This window comes from Pleurodeles waltl, chromosome 4_2 (genome assembly GCF_031143425.1).
Source record: "Pleurodeles waltl isolate 20211129_DDA chromosome 4_2, aPleWal1.hap1.20221129, whole genome shotgun sequence".
Classification (NCBI taxonomy): domain Eukaryota; kingdom Metazoa; phylum Chordata; class Amphibia; order Caudata; family Salamandridae; genus Pleurodeles; species Pleurodeles waltl.
In genome coordinates this window covers 80,919,273-80,938,203 of record NC_090443.1, presented here as the reverse complement: position 1 = coordinate 80,938,203, position 18,931 = coordinate 80,919,273, and the positions used below count along the sequence as shown (strand labels likewise).

At 48.2% G+C, this 18,931-nt stretch overlaps 1 protein-coding gene across 2 annotated transcripts in view; it reads right to left on the bottom strand.

The window, feature by feature from the left end:
* The window catches only part of LRP1 (LDL receptor related protein 1), a 1,410,884-nt gene that overhangs the window by 960,342 nt on the left and 431,611 nt on the right, over positions 1-18,931 (bottom strand). For both annotated transcript variants that reach the window (XM_069230782.1, XM_069230783.1), the window contains exon 24: positions 15,409-15,606. In XM_069230782.1, the coding sequence (XP_069086883.1) occupies positions 15,409-15,606 (198 nt within the window). The remainder of the gene's footprint in view (positions 1-15,408; positions 15,607-18,931) is intronic.

Here is an 18,931-nt window from a genome sequence, read left to right as displayed (position 1 = left end):
GGTGGTGATGGCTTTGTAGGGTATGCCTCCGGACTGTTATCTGACACAGGGGCGTCGTATAAGTCCCATGCGTCCTGATCCTGGTCACCTTGGCTCATGGTGGTGTGAGCCGGGGAATGTGATGGAGTTTGTGCTGGTGAGACGTGAATTATAGGTGGAGGAGAGGGTGGCGGAGTAACCTTTTTCACCATTTTTGTTTGTGGTGTTTGGTCAGTTTGAAATTCCAGTCTTCTCTTTCTCCTAATAGGGGGAAGGGTGCTTATCTTTCCTGTCCCCTGCTGTATAAAAATAAGTTTCTGCGTATGGTCTACATCGGTGGATTGCAGGTCTTCCTCAAACCTATGCTTTCGCATTTGGGAGGTCATTGATTGCTCTTCTGTATAAGAGCCTGAAACTGGGTCGGTTGCAGGTTGTTTTGGCACCGAAACCCTGTCTGCATCTTTTTTCGGCTCCGAGGTGACTTTTTTCTTTTTCGGAGTCAAAACATCTCGGCGTCGATCTTCGTCGGTGCCGCTGTCTCTGCGTCGAGCCGTGTCTACACCGCTATCTCGGTGTCGATGTATGTCTCCAGCACTTTCTCGGTCCCGAGAAGGCTGCGTGCCGGTGTCTCGACCGGAGTCGGACGGTCTCGGCACTGTTTGGGCCTTTTTCGGTGCCGACGGTCGGTCACCGAATTTATGGGTGGAGCCATGGCCTGGTGGCAGTGGCGTCCCCTGGGCCTTGACAATCTTCTTATGAGTGGTTTTCGACGTCTTACTCACGGTTCGTGGATCGTCGAATTCCTCGGAGTCCGATTCGTGTATCGAAAAGGTTTCTTCCCCTTCTTGTATCTCGAACTCTCGGTGGGCTGTCGGCGTGGATGCCATTTGAAGTCTTCTGGCTCGACGGTCTCGGAGTGTTTTTCGGGACCGGAACGCACGACAGGCCTCGCAAGTGTCTTCACTGTGCTCAGGTGACAGGCACAGGTTACAGACCAAGTGTTGGTCTGTATAGGGGTATTTGTTGTGGCATTTGGGACAGAAACGGAACGGGGTCCGTTCCATCGGCGTTCTTCTACACGCGGTCGGGCCGAGCAGGCCCCGACGGGGATCGAAAACTACCCCGAAGGGCTCCGGAGCTCTTCGATCTTCGATGCGGTGTTGATTCTAACTACGCCGATCCCGAACGCAACAATACCGACGAAAATCTTCCGAAATGTAGCTGTTTTTCCGTTCCGAAACTCGGAGCGACAGGAACACGTCCGAACCCGATGGCGGAAAAAAAACAATCGAAGATGGAGTCGACGCCCATGCGCAATGGAGACAAAAGGAGGAGTCACTCGGTCCCGTGACTCGAAAGACTCCTTCGAAGAAAAACAACTTGTAACACTCCGACCCAACACCAGATGGCGAGCTATGCAAAACATGCGTATCTACAGCGACAGATGCCATCGAACGATGAAGTTTCTCTAAGTCGGTGGAAGAAGGAGTCCAGCTGTGGGGTCCAGGAGCTGATGAAGATCCCAGGAGTTGCCTACGAGCTGTCCCTCAACGATCACCGGACTGCAGGAGGGTCAGAGACCAGCCAGGTGACCAACAAGCACTAGCAAGTGCAAATGACGCTCAAGAGACGTTTGCAAAGTTGTGGGGAACAGCAGGGTCCAGGAGACTCTACCAAAGAGGAGGTGGAAGAGCTGGCCCTTAGCACATAGGAAAGCCAAAAGTCAATGGAGCCCCCACGACTGACCCATAGGCACCGGACACAGAGAATCACAAGCAGGCCTTACCTGCCCAGCAAACCAGAGGTCGCAGGAGTTGCAGGCCAGGAGCTGACCTTCACTTTGCAGAGTGCTGGGGCTTCCTGGAGCATGAAGATCTCCTGGAGTCAACACGCCTTGGCAAGTGTAACAGTTGTGGTGCACTGGGATGCCAGTCCAATGGCAGGAGCAAGGGCCTACAGTCTCCCAACTCAGATAGAAGACAAGCAGGACCCAGAGGAGGCCACAGACTTGCCACCTATGAAGCAGGATCTTCAGATGTCCAGGGACAGCAGACCCCCACCAACCGGTCGACGATGCCTTGAGGTGCCTGCAGTTGCAGGGGAGTGATTCCTTCACTCCAAGGGAGATTCCTTCGTGTCTCCTAGTGCAAACAGAGTCCTTGTGACCCTGGAAGACGTACAGCCTTGGATGTTGCAGAATTATTGCAGGATCTAGAGAAACAATGTTGAAGTGGGAGCCTTCTCACCAGAAGAAAACTTGTTCAGTTCCAGCCGAAGACCAGCAGCAGTTCCAGAGACAGACGATGTCTTCCAGAGGGTTCCTTGTAGAGTCTTGCTAGACGAGTCTGAGGACCCACCCACAAAGGAGCCCTTAAATAACTCTAAAAGGGGTTGGTCACACTCTGCAGGGACCGACCTATCAGAGGGGGTTAGGGTAGTCTCCTACATGGCCTAACCAACCAGATACTCCCAGGGGCCTATGCACATTTTATTTTCAAGATGGCAAAATCAAGAGGCCACCAGGCAGAGTTTGGGCACCTCCATAGGGGAGGAGCTGGACAGCGGGGTGGTCACTCCCCGTCCTTTGTGTAGATTCACCCCAGAGTGGGAACTGGGAATTCCTGAACTGGTGCAAACCGAATTACACACGGACTGCACCAGATCTGGTGGTACTCAGGGGCCACCCCACCCCAGCCCAGAATTTAGACACCTAAAACACAGAGAGAGTTTGTTACACCTCTCTGGTGCAGGAAATTATTTGATCTGCTCCTCCGGCCTCTGCCTGGCTCATTAGCATGAGGGCAGAACAGTGTCTGCGGTCAGCAGCAGGGCGGGCAGGCAGCGTGAACACATAAGGTTGAACAGGCAGAACTGGGGGATTCCCTGGGGAACCCAGAGAGTACATGGTATCACGCAACTAACACTGGAATCGGTGTAGTTGCATGATTCTAACATGTTTGATACCAAACATGCCTAGGTTCGGAGTAGCCATTATGTAGTTGGCCCACTCATGTTGACCAGTGTCCACTACATACCTTTGATGGCTGCCCCGCATATAGAGTCCAGGAATTGGGCTGGTGCCTGTAGGGGGTACTCTGCACATGCAGGGGTACCCTCACACTTAGAGACATGCACCCTGCCCCTGGGCTGAAGGGCCTACCAGAGGGGTGACTTATAATGTCTAAGTGCCGTAGTTAGGTTTGGCAGTGAAAGGGTGCATGCACCTTGTAAGAAGCTGGCCTGGTGTGTGGTGTATCAACTTATATCTGGTCCAGGTATCCCAGATTAGTAAAGTGTAGGCAATGTCTAAGAAGCCAGGGCTCTCTAGAGGTAGCTGTGGATGAGCAGCCAAGACTTATATAGAAGAAATGCAAAGCTTATGCAATACCACTATAGACACACAGCACTATCACACATGAAAGAACAATACAGAGTTACAAAAACACAGGTACTTTATTATGGTAATACAAACACTAGAATACTGTTATGAAAAGCAATAGGCATTGGCAAAAGGAATGAAAAATAGTGTAGGCCCTAGGAGAGGGCCAAACCAAAAACTAAAAAAGTAGAATGTGAGCAACAGTTCCCCACCCAAGGAAGTGGAATCGTTAGAGCGGAGCTGGAGGAACTAGCAATCCCAAGAGGTGAGTACCAAAGTGACCCCCAGCGACCAGGAGAGCAGAGGTAAATACCTGGTTTTCCCCAAAACCAATAGAAGGACTTAAGAAAAGAATTCAGGACTTGGGGCGAGACCCAGACAAGGCTGACAGAGCCCAGAGGTGGATTCTGGCAGAAGAGGATCTACAAAGGAAGGGGACCAAGTCCAGTTTGTGATTGAGTGCCCGGTGGTGTCACAAGCCACTGCACACCCTTCTGTGGATGCAGGACCAGGTCGACGGTGGACAAAGAAGACCAGCTGTGCAGCACAGGAGCTGAAGCGGAGTCCCAGAAGTGATGCAGATGGTGTGCCACGTTGGCTGTTGGGTTGCGGTGGGTCAGTGGTGCGGAAGAACCACCAACAAGCCTTGGCAAATGCAAGAGAGGAAGAAGACGAGTTGCAGGGCTGAAGAGGACTAGCAAGGCCCAAGGGACTCAACCCAAGGAGGGGAGTCTCAGGTGACCCTCAGCACTCGGGAGAATCACAACAAGAGGACACAGCCCCCACAGGCAATCCACTGGCAGCAGGCACAGCAGTCGCTGTAAGGCCCATTCAGCACACCTGAAGAGGAGTCCCACGTCGCTGGAGCAGCAGAAAGGAGACTGTGCCTGGCTGGAAGAAGTGCTCAGGCCAGGCCTGCACAAAGCCTAAAGATCTCTTGGAGCAGGAGCAAACAAGCTTTGGTAGCTGCAAGAGTTGCTGTGCACAGGAGTACTGTTCTGCAATGTGAGACAAGCACTTCCAGTCTCCTAAGTAGGACAGTTGGCAGAGAGGACCAAGCCGACCACTCCAGACCACCACCTGTGAAGCAGGAGCCACACAGCTCCGAAGGATAGAAGATCCACACAACCAGTAGTCGTTTCGGTTGGTGCCTGCAGATGCAGGAGCGTGACTCCTTCACTCCAAGGGAGATTCCTTCTTACTTCTTGGTGCAGGCTAGTCTCTTCTACCTCAGGAGGATGTACAGCCAGGGAAATGTTGCAGTTGCTGGAAGGAGATGGAGAAACAATGTTGCAAAGCGGAGTCATCACTGAAGTTGCAGATCGTTTGCTCCTGAAGAGTCCAGTTGCTGTTCCGGTGGTCAGAAGATGAAGTAAACATTGCAGAGGAATATTGCTGGAATCTTGCACATTGAATCTGAGGACCCATGGGGACTGGTCCCCTAGCAGGGTGAACACCTATCAGGAGGGGGCTGTGACATCACCTACCTGATCTGGCCACTCTGATGCTCTCAGGGGCCTCTGCCTACCTTGGATTCAAGATGGCAGAATCGAGTGTCCACCTGGAGTAGCTCTGGACACCAACCCCAGGGGGGTGATGGACAGGGGAGTGGTCACTTCCGTTCCCTTTGACTCTCCTTCCCTTTGTCTAGTTTCACGCAGGAGCTGGAACTGGGGGTCGCTGGACTGGTGCAAACCGTTTTTTTGCAAGGAGGGCACTAATGTGCCCTTCAAGGAATACTGGTGGCTTGGGGTGGCTACCCCACCCAAGCCTTTTCACACCCATTTCCAAGGGAGGGGGTGTTACCTCCCTCTCCCACAGGAAATCATTTGGTCTGCCTTCCTCTGCCTGAGCTGGTCAAGCAGCAGGAGGGCAGAAACCTATCTGAGGGTTGGCAGCAGCACAAACTGCACAAACTGCCCAGAAAACCCCAGAAGACTGGTAGGAGAAATGCTGGGGGGTCCTATAATGAGCCCCAGAGTGCATGGATTCATACAACCAATACTGGCAACAGTATTGGGATATGATTCTGACATGTTGATACCAAACATGCCCAGGTTCGGAGTTACCATTATGAGGCTGGACACAGGCTCATAATGGTAACTCCGAGTAGGCCTTAGAGCCCTCCGAGTGTCCATTACAAGAGGACAATGACTTCCCGTGCACTTACGAAGTCCAGTGTAAAGAAGATGGAGTTTGTAGGGGGCACCTCTGCTCATGTAAGGGTGCCCTCACACAAAGGGAGCTGCAGCCTGCCCTCTGGGCCAGGAGGGCCCTACCATAGGGGTGGCTTACAGTGACCTGGTGCAGTGACCTGTGGTGAAAGGGTGCATGCACTTTTTCACGCAGGCTGCAATGGCAGGCCTGTAGACCCATTTTGCATGGGCTCCCATGGGTGGCACAATACAAGCTGCAGCCCACGGGGAATCCCATGTGGGGTGTGCAAAGTCCTAGGCAACCAAATTTAGAGAGGAGAGAGCACAATAACTGGGGTCCTGGTTAGCAGGATCCCAGTGAAAACCGTCAAAGCATACTGATAGCACGCAAAAGTGGGGGTAATAATGCCAAAAACAGAGTATTTTCCTACGTACCCTTTCACCCAGGCTGCAATAGTACATGTGCTTCTATGGGTGGCATAATACATGCTGCAGCCCATAGGAGACCCCTGGTGCACCAATGCCCTAGCTACTTAGGTACCATATACTAGGTGTAAGGAAATGCCTCCCTTGGCATGGTTACCCCCTAACTTTTTGCCTTTTGTTGATGCCAGTTATGAATGGAAGTGTGCTGGGACCCTGCTAACCAGGTCCCAGCACCAGTGTTCTTTCCCTAAACTATACCTTTGTTCCCACAATTGGCACAGCCCTGGCACCCAGATAAGTCCCTTGTAAATGGTACCCCTGGTATCAAGGGCCCTGTGGCCAGAGAAGATCTCTAAGGGCTGCAGCATGTATTATGCCACCCTGTGGACCCCTCACTCAGCACACGCACACTGCCTCACAGCTTGTGTGTTCTAGTGGGGAGAAAATGACTAAGTCGACATGGCACTCCCCTCAGAGTGCCATGCCAACCTCACACTGCCTGTGGCATAGGTAAGTCACCCCTCTAGCAGGCCTTACAGCCCCCTAAGGCAGGGTGCACTATACCAAGGGTGAGGACATAGTTGCATGAGCAATATGCCCCTACAGTGTCTAAGACAAATCTTAGACATTGTAAGTGCAGAGTAGCCATAAAGAGTATATGGCCTGGGAGTCTGTCAAATACAAACTCCACAGTTCCATAATGGACATACTGAAATCTGGGAAGTTTGGTATCAAACTTCTCAGCACAATAAATGCACACTGTAAGGAAATGCCTCCTTGGCATGGTTGCCCCCTGACTTTTTGCCTTTGCTGATGCTATGTTTACAATTGAAAGTGTGCTGAGGCCTGCTAACCAGGCCCCAGCACCAGTGTTCTTTCCCTAACCTGTACTTTTGTATCCACAATTGGCAGACCCTGGCATCCAGATAAGTCCCTTGTAACTGGTACTTCTAGTACCAAGGGCCCTGATGCCAAGGAAGGTCTCTAAGGGGTGCAGCATGTCTTATGCCACCCTGGAGACCTCTCACTCAGCACAGACACACTGCTTGCCAGCTTGTGTGTGCTGGTGAGGACAAAACGAGTAAGTCGACATGGCACTCCCCTCAGGGTGCCATGCCAGCCTCTCACTGCCTATGCAGTATAGGTAAGACACCCCTCTAGCAGGCCTTACAGCCCTAAGGCAGGGTGCACTATACCATAGGTGAGGGTACCAGTGCATGAGCATGGTACCCCTACAGTGTCTAAACAAAACCTTAGACATTGTAAGTGCAGGGTAGCCATAAGAGTATATGGTCTGGGAGTCTGTCAAACACGAACTCCACAGCACCATAATGGCTACACTGAAAACTGGGAAGTTTGGTATCAAACTTCTCAGCACAATAAATGCACACTGATGCCAGTGTACATTTTATTGTAAAATACACCACAGAGGGCACCTTAGAGGTGCCCCCTGAAACTTAACCGACTGTCTGTGTAGGCTGACTAGTTCCAGCAGCCTGCCACACCAGAGACATGTTGCTGGCCCCATGGGGAGAGTGCCTTTGTCACTCTGAGGCTAGTAACAAAGCCTGCACTGGGTGGAGATGCTAACACCTCCCCCAGGCAGGAGCTGTAACACCTGGCGGTGAGCCTCAAAGGCTCACCCCTTTGTCACAGCCCAGCAGGGCACTCCAGCTTAGTGGAGTTGCCCGCCCCCTCCGGCCACGGCCCCCACTTTTGGCGGCAAGGCTGGAGGGAACAAAGCAAGCAACAAGGAGGAGTCACTGACCAGTCAGGACAGCCCCTAAGGTGTCCTGAGCTGAAGTGACTCTAACTTTTAGAAATCCTCCATCTTGCAGATGGAGGATTCCCCCAATAGGGTTAGGATTGTGACCCCCTCCCCTTGGGAGGAGGCACAAAAAGGGTGTACCCACCCTCAGGGCTAGTAGCCATTGGCTACTAACCCCCCAGACCTAAACACGCCCTTAAATTTAGTATTTAAGGGCTACCCTGAACCCTAGAAAATCAGATTCCTGCAACTACAAGAAGAAGGACTGCCTAGCTGAAAAACCCCTGCAGAGGAAGACCAGAAGACGACAACTGCCTTGGCTCCAGAAACTCACCGGCCTGTCTCCTGCCTTCCAAAGATCCTGCTCCAGCGACGCCTTCCAAAGGGACCAGCGACCTCGACATCCTCTGAGGACTGCCCCTGCTTCGAAAAGACAAGAAACTCCCGAGGACAGCGGACCTGCTCCAAGAAAAGCTGCAACTTTGTTTCCAGCAGCTTTAAGGAACCCTGCAAGCTCCCCGCAAGAAGCGTGAGACTTGCAACACTGCACCCGGCGACCCCGACTCGGCTGGTGGCGATCCAACACCTCAGGAGGGACCCCAGGACTACTCTAAGACTGTGAGTACAAAAACCTGTCCCCCCTGAGCCCCCACAGCGCCGCCTGCAGAGGGAATCCCGAGGCTTCCCCTGACCGCGACTCTTTGAATCCTAAGTCCCGACACCTGGGAGAGACCCTGCACCCGCAGCCCCCAGGACCTGAAGGACCGGACTTTCACTGGAGGAGTGACCCCCAGGAGTCCCTCTCCCTTGACCAAGTGGAGGTTTCCCCGAGGAACCCCCCCCTTGCCTGCCTGCAGCGCTGAAGAGATCCCTAGATCTCCCATTGACTTCCATTACAAACCCGACGCTTGTTTCTACACTGCACCCGGCCGTCCCCGCGCTGCTGAGGGTGAAATTTCTGTGTGGGCTTGTGTCCCCCCCGGTGCCCTACAAAACCCCCCTGGTCTGCCCTCCGAAGACGCGGGTACTTACCTGCAAGCAGACCGGAACCGGGGCACCCCCTTCTCTCCATTCTAGCCTATGTGTTTTGGGCACCACTTTGAACTCTGCACCTGACCGGCCCTGAGCTGCTGGTGTGGTGACTTTGGGGTGGCTCTGAACCCCCAACGGTGGGCTACCTTGGACCAAGAACTAAGCCCTGTAAGTGTCTTACTTACCTGGTTAACCTAACAAATACTTACCTCCCCTAGGAACTGTGAAAATTGCACTAAGTGTCCACTTTTAAAACAGCTATTTGTCAATAACTTGAAAAGTATACATGCAATTTTTATGATTTAAAGTTCCTAAAGTACTTACCTGCAATACCTTTCGAATGAGATATTACATGTAGAATTTGAACCTGTGGTTCTTAAAATAAACTAAGAAAATATATTTTTCTATACAAAAACCTATTGGCTGGATTTGTCTCTGAGTGTGTGTACCTCATTTATTGTCTATGTGTATGTACAACAAATGCTTAACACTACTCCTTGGATAAGCCTACTGCTCGACCACACTACCACAAAATAGAGCATTAGTATTATCTCTTTTTGCCACTATCTTACCTCTAAGGGGAACCCTTGGACTCTGTGCATACTATTCCTTACTTTGAAATAGTGCATACAGAGCCAACTTCCTACACACACTGATGCCAGTGTGGGATTTATTGGAAAATACACCCAGAGGGCATCTTACAGACGCCTCCTGAATACCAGTCCGACTCCTAGTGCTAGGCTGACCAGTTTCTGCCAGCCTGCCACAACCAGACAAGTTTCTGGCCACATGGGGTGAGTGGCTTTGTCACTCTGTGGCCAGGAACAAAGTCTGTACTGGGTGGAGGTGCTTCTCTCCTCCCCCTGCAGGAACTGTAACACCTGGCTGTGAGCCTCAAAGGCTCATTCATGCCTTTGGTTACAGCACCCCAGGGCATCCCAGCTAGTGGAGATTCACGTCCCTCTGGCCACGGCCCCCGCTTTTGGCGATAAGACCGGAGGAGATAATGAGAGAAGCAAGGAGGAGTCACCTACCAGTCAGGACAGCCCCTAAGGTGCCTTGAGCTGAGGTGACCCCTGCCTTTAGAAATCTTCCATCTTCAGGTTGGAGGACTCCCCCAACAGGAATAGGGATGTGCCACCCTCCCGTCAGGGAGGAGGCGCAAGAGGGGTGGAGCCACCATCAAGGACAGTAGCCATTGGCTACTGCCCCTCTGACCTAAACACACTAGGGGCGACCCTGGACCCAGGAAATCAGATTCCTGCAACCTGAAGAAAGAAGGACTGCCGACCTGAAAGCCCCGCAGAGACAGCAGACACCAACTGACTTGGCCCCAGCCCTACTGGCCTGTCTCCAGACTCAAAGAACCTGCACAGCGACGCATCCGAAGGGGACCAACAACCTCTGAGGACTCAGAGTACTGCCCTGAACCTAAAGGAATAAGAAATGCTCAAGAACAGCAGCACTGTTCGGAACCTGCAACAACTTTGCAACAAAGAAGCAACGTTTAAAGAGACTCTCTCTTCCCGCCGGAAGCGTGAGACTTCACACTCTGCACCCGACACCCCCGGCTCAAGTTCAGGAGAACCAACACTGTAGAGGGGACTCCCAGGCTCCTCCAATGACATGGCCACCCTGAGTCAACCCCCCTGCAACTCCACAGCGACACCTGCAGAGAGGACCCAGAGACTCCCCCTTACCGTGACTGCCTGGTAAGAAAGGAACCCAACGTTTGGACCAAGCACTGCACCCGCAGCCCCCCGGACGGAGAGGAACCACTTACCAGTGCAGGAGTGACCAGCAGGCGGCCCTCATCCTAGCCCAGTCGGTGGCTGGCCTGAAAAGCCCCCCTGTGCCCTGCCTGCATCGCCTAAGTGACCCCGGGGTCTCTCCATTGCTTTCAATACCAAACCAGACACCTACTTTGCCTACTGCACCCGGCCACCTCTGTGCCCGAGGGTGTGTTTTGTGGGTTTGTGTGTGTCATCTGAAGTGCTCTACAAAACCCCCCTGGTCTGCTTCCCGAGGATGCAGGTACTTAACTGTAAGCAGGCTAGGACCGGAGCACCCCTGTTCTTCATAGGTGCCTATGTGTTTTGGGCCCTCTGCACCTGACTGGCCCTGTGTTGCTGGTTCTGGGGCTTTGGCGTTGCCTTGAACCCCCAACGGTGGGCTGTCTATGCCCAGGAGTCTGACTTTGTAAGTGCTTTACTTACCTGAGAAACCTAACCAAACATACCTCCCCCAGGAACTGTTGATTTTTGCAGTGTCCACTTTAAAATAGCATATTGCCATTTTAACCAAAACTGTGTGTACTACTGTATTAAATCAAAGTTCTATACTTACCTGTGTGAAGTACCTTCCATTTTATGTACTTACCTCAAATCTTGAATCTTGTGGTGCTAAAATAAATTAAGAAAATATATTTTCCTATATAAAAACTATTGGCATGGAGTTAAGTCTTGAGTGTGTGTTCCTCATTTATTGCCTGTGTGTGTACAACAAATGCTTAACACTACCCTCTGATAAGCCTACTGCTCGACCACACTACCACAAAATAGAGCATTAGAATGATCTAATGTTGCCACTATCAACCTCTAAGGGGAACCCTTGGACTCTGTGCACACTCTCTCTCACTTTGAGATAGTATATACAGAGTCAACTAGGGACTTACAGGGGTGCATCAGTATGCCAATTGCTGGTTTGAAAAGTAACAAAAAACTATATTTAGGGGAGAGAGCACTGTCACTGGAGTCCTGGATGGCAGGATCCTGGGGAGAGAGCACTGTCACTGGGGTCCTGGGTGGCAGGATTCCAGTGAACTACAGTTCAAACACACTGACATCAGGCAAAAAGTGGAGATAACTATGCCACAAAGACAGCATTTTCCTACACTGGGTTTGGACCAAGTCCCTAGCGGGACATCAATGAGGGCTTCATTAAATGGGAAGTTCAAGACAACTGGTCTCACCCAGGTCTGTCTGCCAGTCAAGGGATCTTCTAGCTGGTATTCAAAGGGCCCAGCAACACCTCCCAATCCTCACTGTACCCCAACACAAGAGAATAGGGGCAGGTTCAGACCTAGGTAGAAAGGTCCCTGTCTAAGTCAGAATCTGCTTCGCACAATGGCAGTCTGGTTTCATGTCGGAGTCAGAAATAAGGATGGGGTTGACACCAACCATGGGTGGCATCAGGAGCATTGATGTCAGAACTGTCATCAGGGAAGGCAGAGGTGGTACAACCAACATTGGTTCAGATCCAGGAATGGATCCATGGGTGCCTTCCAGAGCTGAGGCTTAAGCCACCGGCACGGAACCAGAGGACCCCCTGCCAACTCCACAAGCCCAAAGACGCTCTGACAGAGTTGCACCGCCCAAACATGTGGTGCATCATCTCATAAAACTCAATGAGTTGGGCAGGGTTCACTCCAGCTCCTGGAAACTCTGGAAGGTGCAGAGTCAACCCAGACGCAGACTCCTAAGATGAAGGCCTTGAACAACAATACTCCTTTTCCCTCGTCACGTTGGCCGACAGATGGCGTGAAGTCGAAGAACGCTTCTTGTTCTTAAACTTCTTTTTGTGCCTCAACTTACTTGACCATCCCGAAGACTTGGAGTGGGTTGATGAAGAATGGGGCTCCGCAACCATTTTTGGGACCTTCTTCTCAACCAAATAAAATATCTACTTGTGTATGTGACAAGTTCCTTCATAAATCTAATTGTCCTATAAAAAATTGTACTTGTCCCTTTGGTGCCATGTAGAGCAGTGACACAATATGGCAGCCAATCTCATTATAGAAGAGCTTTGATAATAGCCGCTCTGAATATGCCAGGGATAATACTATAATAGGCCTTGAATACTAGCAATTTCCTAATTTTGACACCTTTCTGCAGATCTACATACTGGGGCTGAAGGTAGCGGTAAGCAGTAGTTCCAAGGTCGGGATGCCCTTTTAAGTCTGTGCAAACCTACTAACTCGCATGTTGGGTTTTCACCAGCTCTTCTTTAATCTTTTCTCATACTGAGAAAGGTTGGAAGTTTACTCCTGACAATGGCAGAAGTAAAAGGTCTTCCAGGATTGGGAAAAAAGTGGCTGGAGGAAGATTAAACTTAGTGAACTTGTAACCACTCAACATATTTTTGCATGAGCAAATCTACACATATTTTCTAGGAGTACTATTTCCTGGTCTACTTCTGTCAATTCTTGTGAATTCATGAAATATGTAAATCTGCAGTGATGCAAAAATATATACCCATGGGCCCCCTTTTGTAATTTTCTTTTATAACTGGCCCCCTAATTGGGTCTGGTGTTAACCAAGACCTTTTGTTTTTGTGAAAATTCACTCTCTATCCATCTGTTGGTTCGCTTCACTGTAAGTGGTAGCAATCTGCTCCTTCACAAGGAGCATATCGGCACACAAAGTAGTTTTGTTTAGAGCCAGAAACTACTGTGGCAATGTGTGCTTTTGACACCAAAAGAATATTTTTGCCATTGTTTGTTACAATGGAAAGGGCCCAGCAGCACTCAAAACAAAGTTTTACAAAAGCCATGTCAAAGTAAGACTCTCATTTTCAAAACCAAAAGACTGACCATCCATGTTAGACTTAGTGGCTTTTGCCAGTGCTTGTTTATTTTCATGTTTCCCATAATCTTGTTGAAACCCGTTTCGCTGATTTTCTTTATGAATTTTTTTGGGGGAAATTGTAGCATGCATTAAAACATTTTACTGAATGATGCTTCAAAGAAATAGTACCTAAAATTTCACAGTAATTTAGCAAAATGTTTTTTTTTCCATTTTTTTGTGAACATTTTATTTTTAGAACAAAGAGTCATCCATCTTGCTTTCAAGTTTCAGCAAATATTTGTATATAATCAGATAGCATTCTGTGAGCACTACATGTAGCCTCAAATTGTTAAACATTGCAAACGGGAGCACACTTTTTTTTTTTTACTGGAACCACTGTCAACACTGCAGTCCGAGCTTACAACATGTATTTAGAGAGCTCACCCTAATAACAAAGGCTTTGCATTAATAAACCATAAATACAAGCTCAAACAGCATTATCACACGGACACGAATATTACATAAATAAACAATTTGCTTCCCTGCTCCATAATGTTGTACTGTAACGTGGCAACCAAAGGGTTTGTGCTGCAGGGGGTTGGGCTATTTGCTCAATAGACAAAATAAACATGAAAACCTATTGTTCTTGACCCCAAACAATGTGCCCTGGGCTTCTTCCACACCTCTGCACCTGGGGTACTGTAGGATGGATACAAGAAAGTACATGTTCTGCAAGCCCAGGGCACCATGCAAATACTAGGATCTAAGGTAGTGAGGACCTAGACCAGAGTCTGCATCTTAAATTAGTCTTTCCAAGGAAGGTTCAAAACCTGAAGATCCAAAATTGATCTGCCCCAATTGGGTACCAACAAATAATGGGTTAACACCGGTAGACCCTCTCCTTCCACAGGATTCTATTTAATGCTTCTTTGGCCAGCAATGGCGAAACCCCCTTGGACAAGGATGGGAGTATGGTCTTTGGAGGCCTGGGTGAAGACTGGTGAAACTACAGACCAGAGTTTAAAAAGGGGAGGGTGTAACTATGATGGTGGCACATCAAAAGAGAACAGGTAAGCAGGAAGCACACTTGACAAACTAATTTGGTCAGGGCTGGTGTCTCTCTTTTGTATTCTGGGCCAATCAGGATTTTTTTTTTATCATTAATAAACCACTGGTATGTGAACTAGGACGTTTTGAAGAAGAAACATGCAAGCCCCAAGTAGGAGAGTAGTCAAAAAGGTGCCTTTTGTTTACACAAGTGAGCATAAGATTGTTTGTATTTGTACATAATAGAGTACCAATCAAACTGCTTCTCCAAAGTTTACCCAGATTTGAGCTGATTGCAACACGACTTGGTGGGCAGACATAAAAGATTCTCTAAATAGGTCAAATACATCAGGTCTAATATTCTGCATAACGTTTACTTTTGGGGATGAACAAGAAAGCAAAGAACAAGACAAACACGCTACCAAAATTGAGGCACAAAAAAGGTAAAGTAGACTGGAAAGGCAAATTTCGGGTTAAATACACAAAGAGGAGGGAAAGATTACACAGACAGTAAGAAATGAAAATAGGGCTTAAGCACACAAATCAGAAAGAAAAGAGGGGATGAGAAAGAAGAACAAGTCAGGAAGGGTGTGACACAAACAGTGAGAAAGATCAGAAAGAGGAAGATTGAGAAGAGAGGGAAAGAACTGTGATGAAAGTGAGACGAGAGACAAAGACCAAGACACAAAAACAAAAGGAACCGAAAGAGTGGGCGAGGAAAGACAATATTTTTGAGAGATACTGTTCAACTGTGCCTGTTTCTTCACAGACCTAATTTCATATCATGACCTAGGTACTTTGCTTATACCATCCTTATTTTTCCGCTTATCTCAGTCCTTGTCTGTGTACATACGCTTAGATTTTTTAATCTCTCTATACTCCTTGTGGTTAAAACCATGCAACTTTTAGTGAGCTCTGTTATCCTTTTCCAGGCATTGCCTTCAGAAGCTAGCGGGGAAGAGTAAGACAGAAAAAAACAGTACTGATACAAACACTTCAGATGCAAAGACAAAAAATATTGGTAAATAAGTGCCTGACTGCAGGCTCCGCTCCTACCTCCGCTCTCTGAGAGCTTCCCCCTATAAATCTTATCCTCAACCACATCTGTCCAGTAGAGGGAACTCTGGTTCAAGTGGAAGTCTAGGGCAATGGTGTTCCTCAGTCCCGGCACTAGCACGCTATAGTCGCCTTTATTCAGGTCAATACGGCGGATCTCATGGCGGTTAGAAAAAATGATGAATGGCTTAAAGGTGTCTATTGGAGAGAAAAGCAAAAAGGATAAATATGATCAGGTATTTGGCAGGACAATTCCATCAAAAGCTTCATAGATCTTTCCCCATGCAGCGGTACATAAAAGGTCAAACAAAGCTACTTCATGCCCCCCATTTGAAAATATTCATCTTTTGCTTAATAATCTCAGATATGTTTTTTGGCTACAGAAAGTCTATTGTCAACAAATCATGGAAGCTGGGAATTCAAGAGACAAAAACTTTACCGGCACCCTACCCAAAACCACCTAAAAGACAATCATACATGTACCTGGTTTTAAATGGTTCTGAAGCACAACACACAACAATTTGAGGACATGGCACTAAACAGTGTAAGATTTCAGGCTCAGGTTTAGGTTCAAGTCCGTACCATACTGTAACATATACTTAATTATAAAGGGACCAAATGCAGAATGCACTGAAGCTCAGATTAAACAATATATGGGCACAGTCGTAGTAACTAATCTGAATGAGGCTTCTTCAAAACTCCATTGTAGCCAAGACCTAATCATACGGGGCATGTGCTAAAATGTATAAAAGCCAATAGCAGATCTTAATTAGGCTTGTCCCAAACCATGTAGAAGCCAGGACACTTTGAAGAGGGTCAGATTTTAAACCATGTAGAAACCAAAATCCAGTCATGCAGGCATGGATCCTACAAAGGACATAACCTAAAACCCAGCTATAATGTGATGGTCCTGAACACAGGGCCCAAAAGTATGATAACTGACCCAAAACAATGGGGAAGCCAAAGCTCATTCAAACATGGGTGCTTTTAAGCCATGCAGACGACTATGCTGAATTGTTAATGGTCTGGTACTTAACTGAGTAGAACCCAATCAATCATAGCTTGGCTTGTGCCAAACCATGTAGAAATCAATGCCCAGCAGCACCAGAGCCTGGACAAACAACGTAGAATTGAAAGCCCAGTCATACAAGGGCCTGATTGTAACCCATGTAGAAGCCAAAGCCTCAACGGATATTGACTAATTCTAAATCAATAAGTCAAGGACCAGTCATACATAGACTTCTTCACGGGTCAATCAAGGCCTTCTCAAACTTTGGAAGAGTAAAGCTCAGTTTACATAAATATAAGTAAATATTATACATAATTTTGGGCTAGTACATCTAAAATGCATTACGTTAGTTTTCTTGAAATTGATTTGAAGATAATTTTTGGAGTTCTAAGCATGCAATCGATTCAGTTGTTGCTGCAGTTCGTTCCATGTGGTGAAAAGAATAACTACATTTTCAGCTTTTGCTAAATACGGAACTTGGATGTTGCCCAGCTTTGATGCATCTCTGTGATTTTGTATGGATTCATTTGGTATGTCAGCGAGATAAAGAGAGAAAAGTGAAGGGGGCTAAGTCGCATCCTTGTTTCAAACTATTATTATTTGATCTTATTGTAGGGGTCACGACCATCCTATCAGATAGCTTTATTTGGACCCAGGTTTCACTATGTCGTTCAACTATTCCGTGCACCAGGCCTTGATTTAAGCCCCACAAAGCTAATTTAGATCAAAGTCAGCTATCCATTTTATTGAATGTAGCTGCGTAGTCGATGTAACATACAAACATCTTTTTTGTATTGAAAACAATATTAAAGAGAGTTAAGCATTTAGATGAAACTACTGTCTGATGGAATGTTATTATTTTCAGTTTTTCTGCCCATTTTGTAAAAAAAAAAAAAAAAAACTAGTAGATGTTTTGCTAAATAATTCTCATTAGCATCTATTGTAACTGACATATGTCAAAAAGCTGTGTAGGATCCATGGTCCAATCATGTGGAAACATTGTCATAAACCATGATGAAGGCAATGCCTAACCAGTGGCTTTGGACTCAATGTAATAGGAGGTACCCAGGCTCAATCGTGCAGTATCTTATTTGAAACCAAGTAAGCCATGCTGAACACTACTCTTCAAATGCGGAACACTGTTCAAAGCCGTCAGTTTCAGCAGATGGTGGGCATCCACAAAGGCATTTTCCTTGTATATTGTGAGAGTGTACTACTTTACAAGTTAAAACAATTGTACCAGCAAGCCAGTAGCATTACCAGTCTGTTCTCCACGACATTAGTGTCCCACCAGCAGGAAATAAAAAACTTGGCAGGGTCGAAACACCCCTGCATCAATGAGCATATATAAAAAGACAAAAAAATGCCACAAAGGCAATATATACAAACCGCTGTTCTGGGAAGAGGTTTGTGAACTTACAGAAACATAGCACTAGCTACTGGTTCCAGGCTGGTTATAGCCTGATTGGATGGGCCAGCGTACACAATTATTACCCCCTTGCTATATGGCCTCTATCTCTACCTTCAGTTGTGTTGCTTAACAAGGAGAGACTCCCCAACATCGGAATTCAACAAAATGCTGTCAAGTGGATCATCTAATTCTCTCAGGACGCACCCAGAGCATCAGCCTACCACCATTCTTTTCCGTTCCCAAGGAATATATGCAGAGGGCACCAAGGATCATCGCTCAGCCCCACGTTGTTTAACATCTGCTTGACCCCCCACTTGCAGACAGCATCAACAGGCTCAACATCCTCTACACCGTTGACACCAAGCTCATCCTCATGCTCACCAAAGACCCATCTAACACCAAAACCAACTTCTGCAATGCCTGGACCGACGTATCCGACAAAACCGAGGTACTGAGCTTTGGAAGGAACACCTCCGCATGACACCACAGCAGGTGGCTGGAAGAACTAGGACCCACTCCTACACCGACTGGCCACGCTCACAACCTCAGCATAATCTTCTGACCATGAAACAAGTCAATGCAAGTCGGCTCCTCCTGTTTCCACACCCTCTGCATGCGCCGCAAGATCCTCAGATGGATCCCAGTAAACAGCAGAAATACCGTCACATAAGCACTCGTCACTAGCCTCCTCAAGTACGTCAACATGCTCTACACCGGTACAGCCTTCCCAACTCAAGACAATACAGAATGCAGCAGCCAGATTCATCCTGGACCCCACCCTCCCAAGGGTACACACATCACTTCTCACCTCGGGAAACTCCACTGGCTTCCTGTCCAGAAAAGATGCCAGTTCAAGATGCTCACAGGTCTACAAAGCTCTCCACAAACTGGGACCGTCCTACATCAACCACTGGCTGAACTTCCATCTTCCCCTGAGACACCAGTGCTCCTCTTCACTCACCCTCACACAAGTCCCCGGCATCGATAACACCCACAGCAGGGGCCGCAAATTCTCCTACATCACCACCAAAGCCTCGAATGAGCCTCCCTCCACCTCTGAGCTACACCGTCCCTGGCAGACTTCAAAGAGCAACTCAAGACCT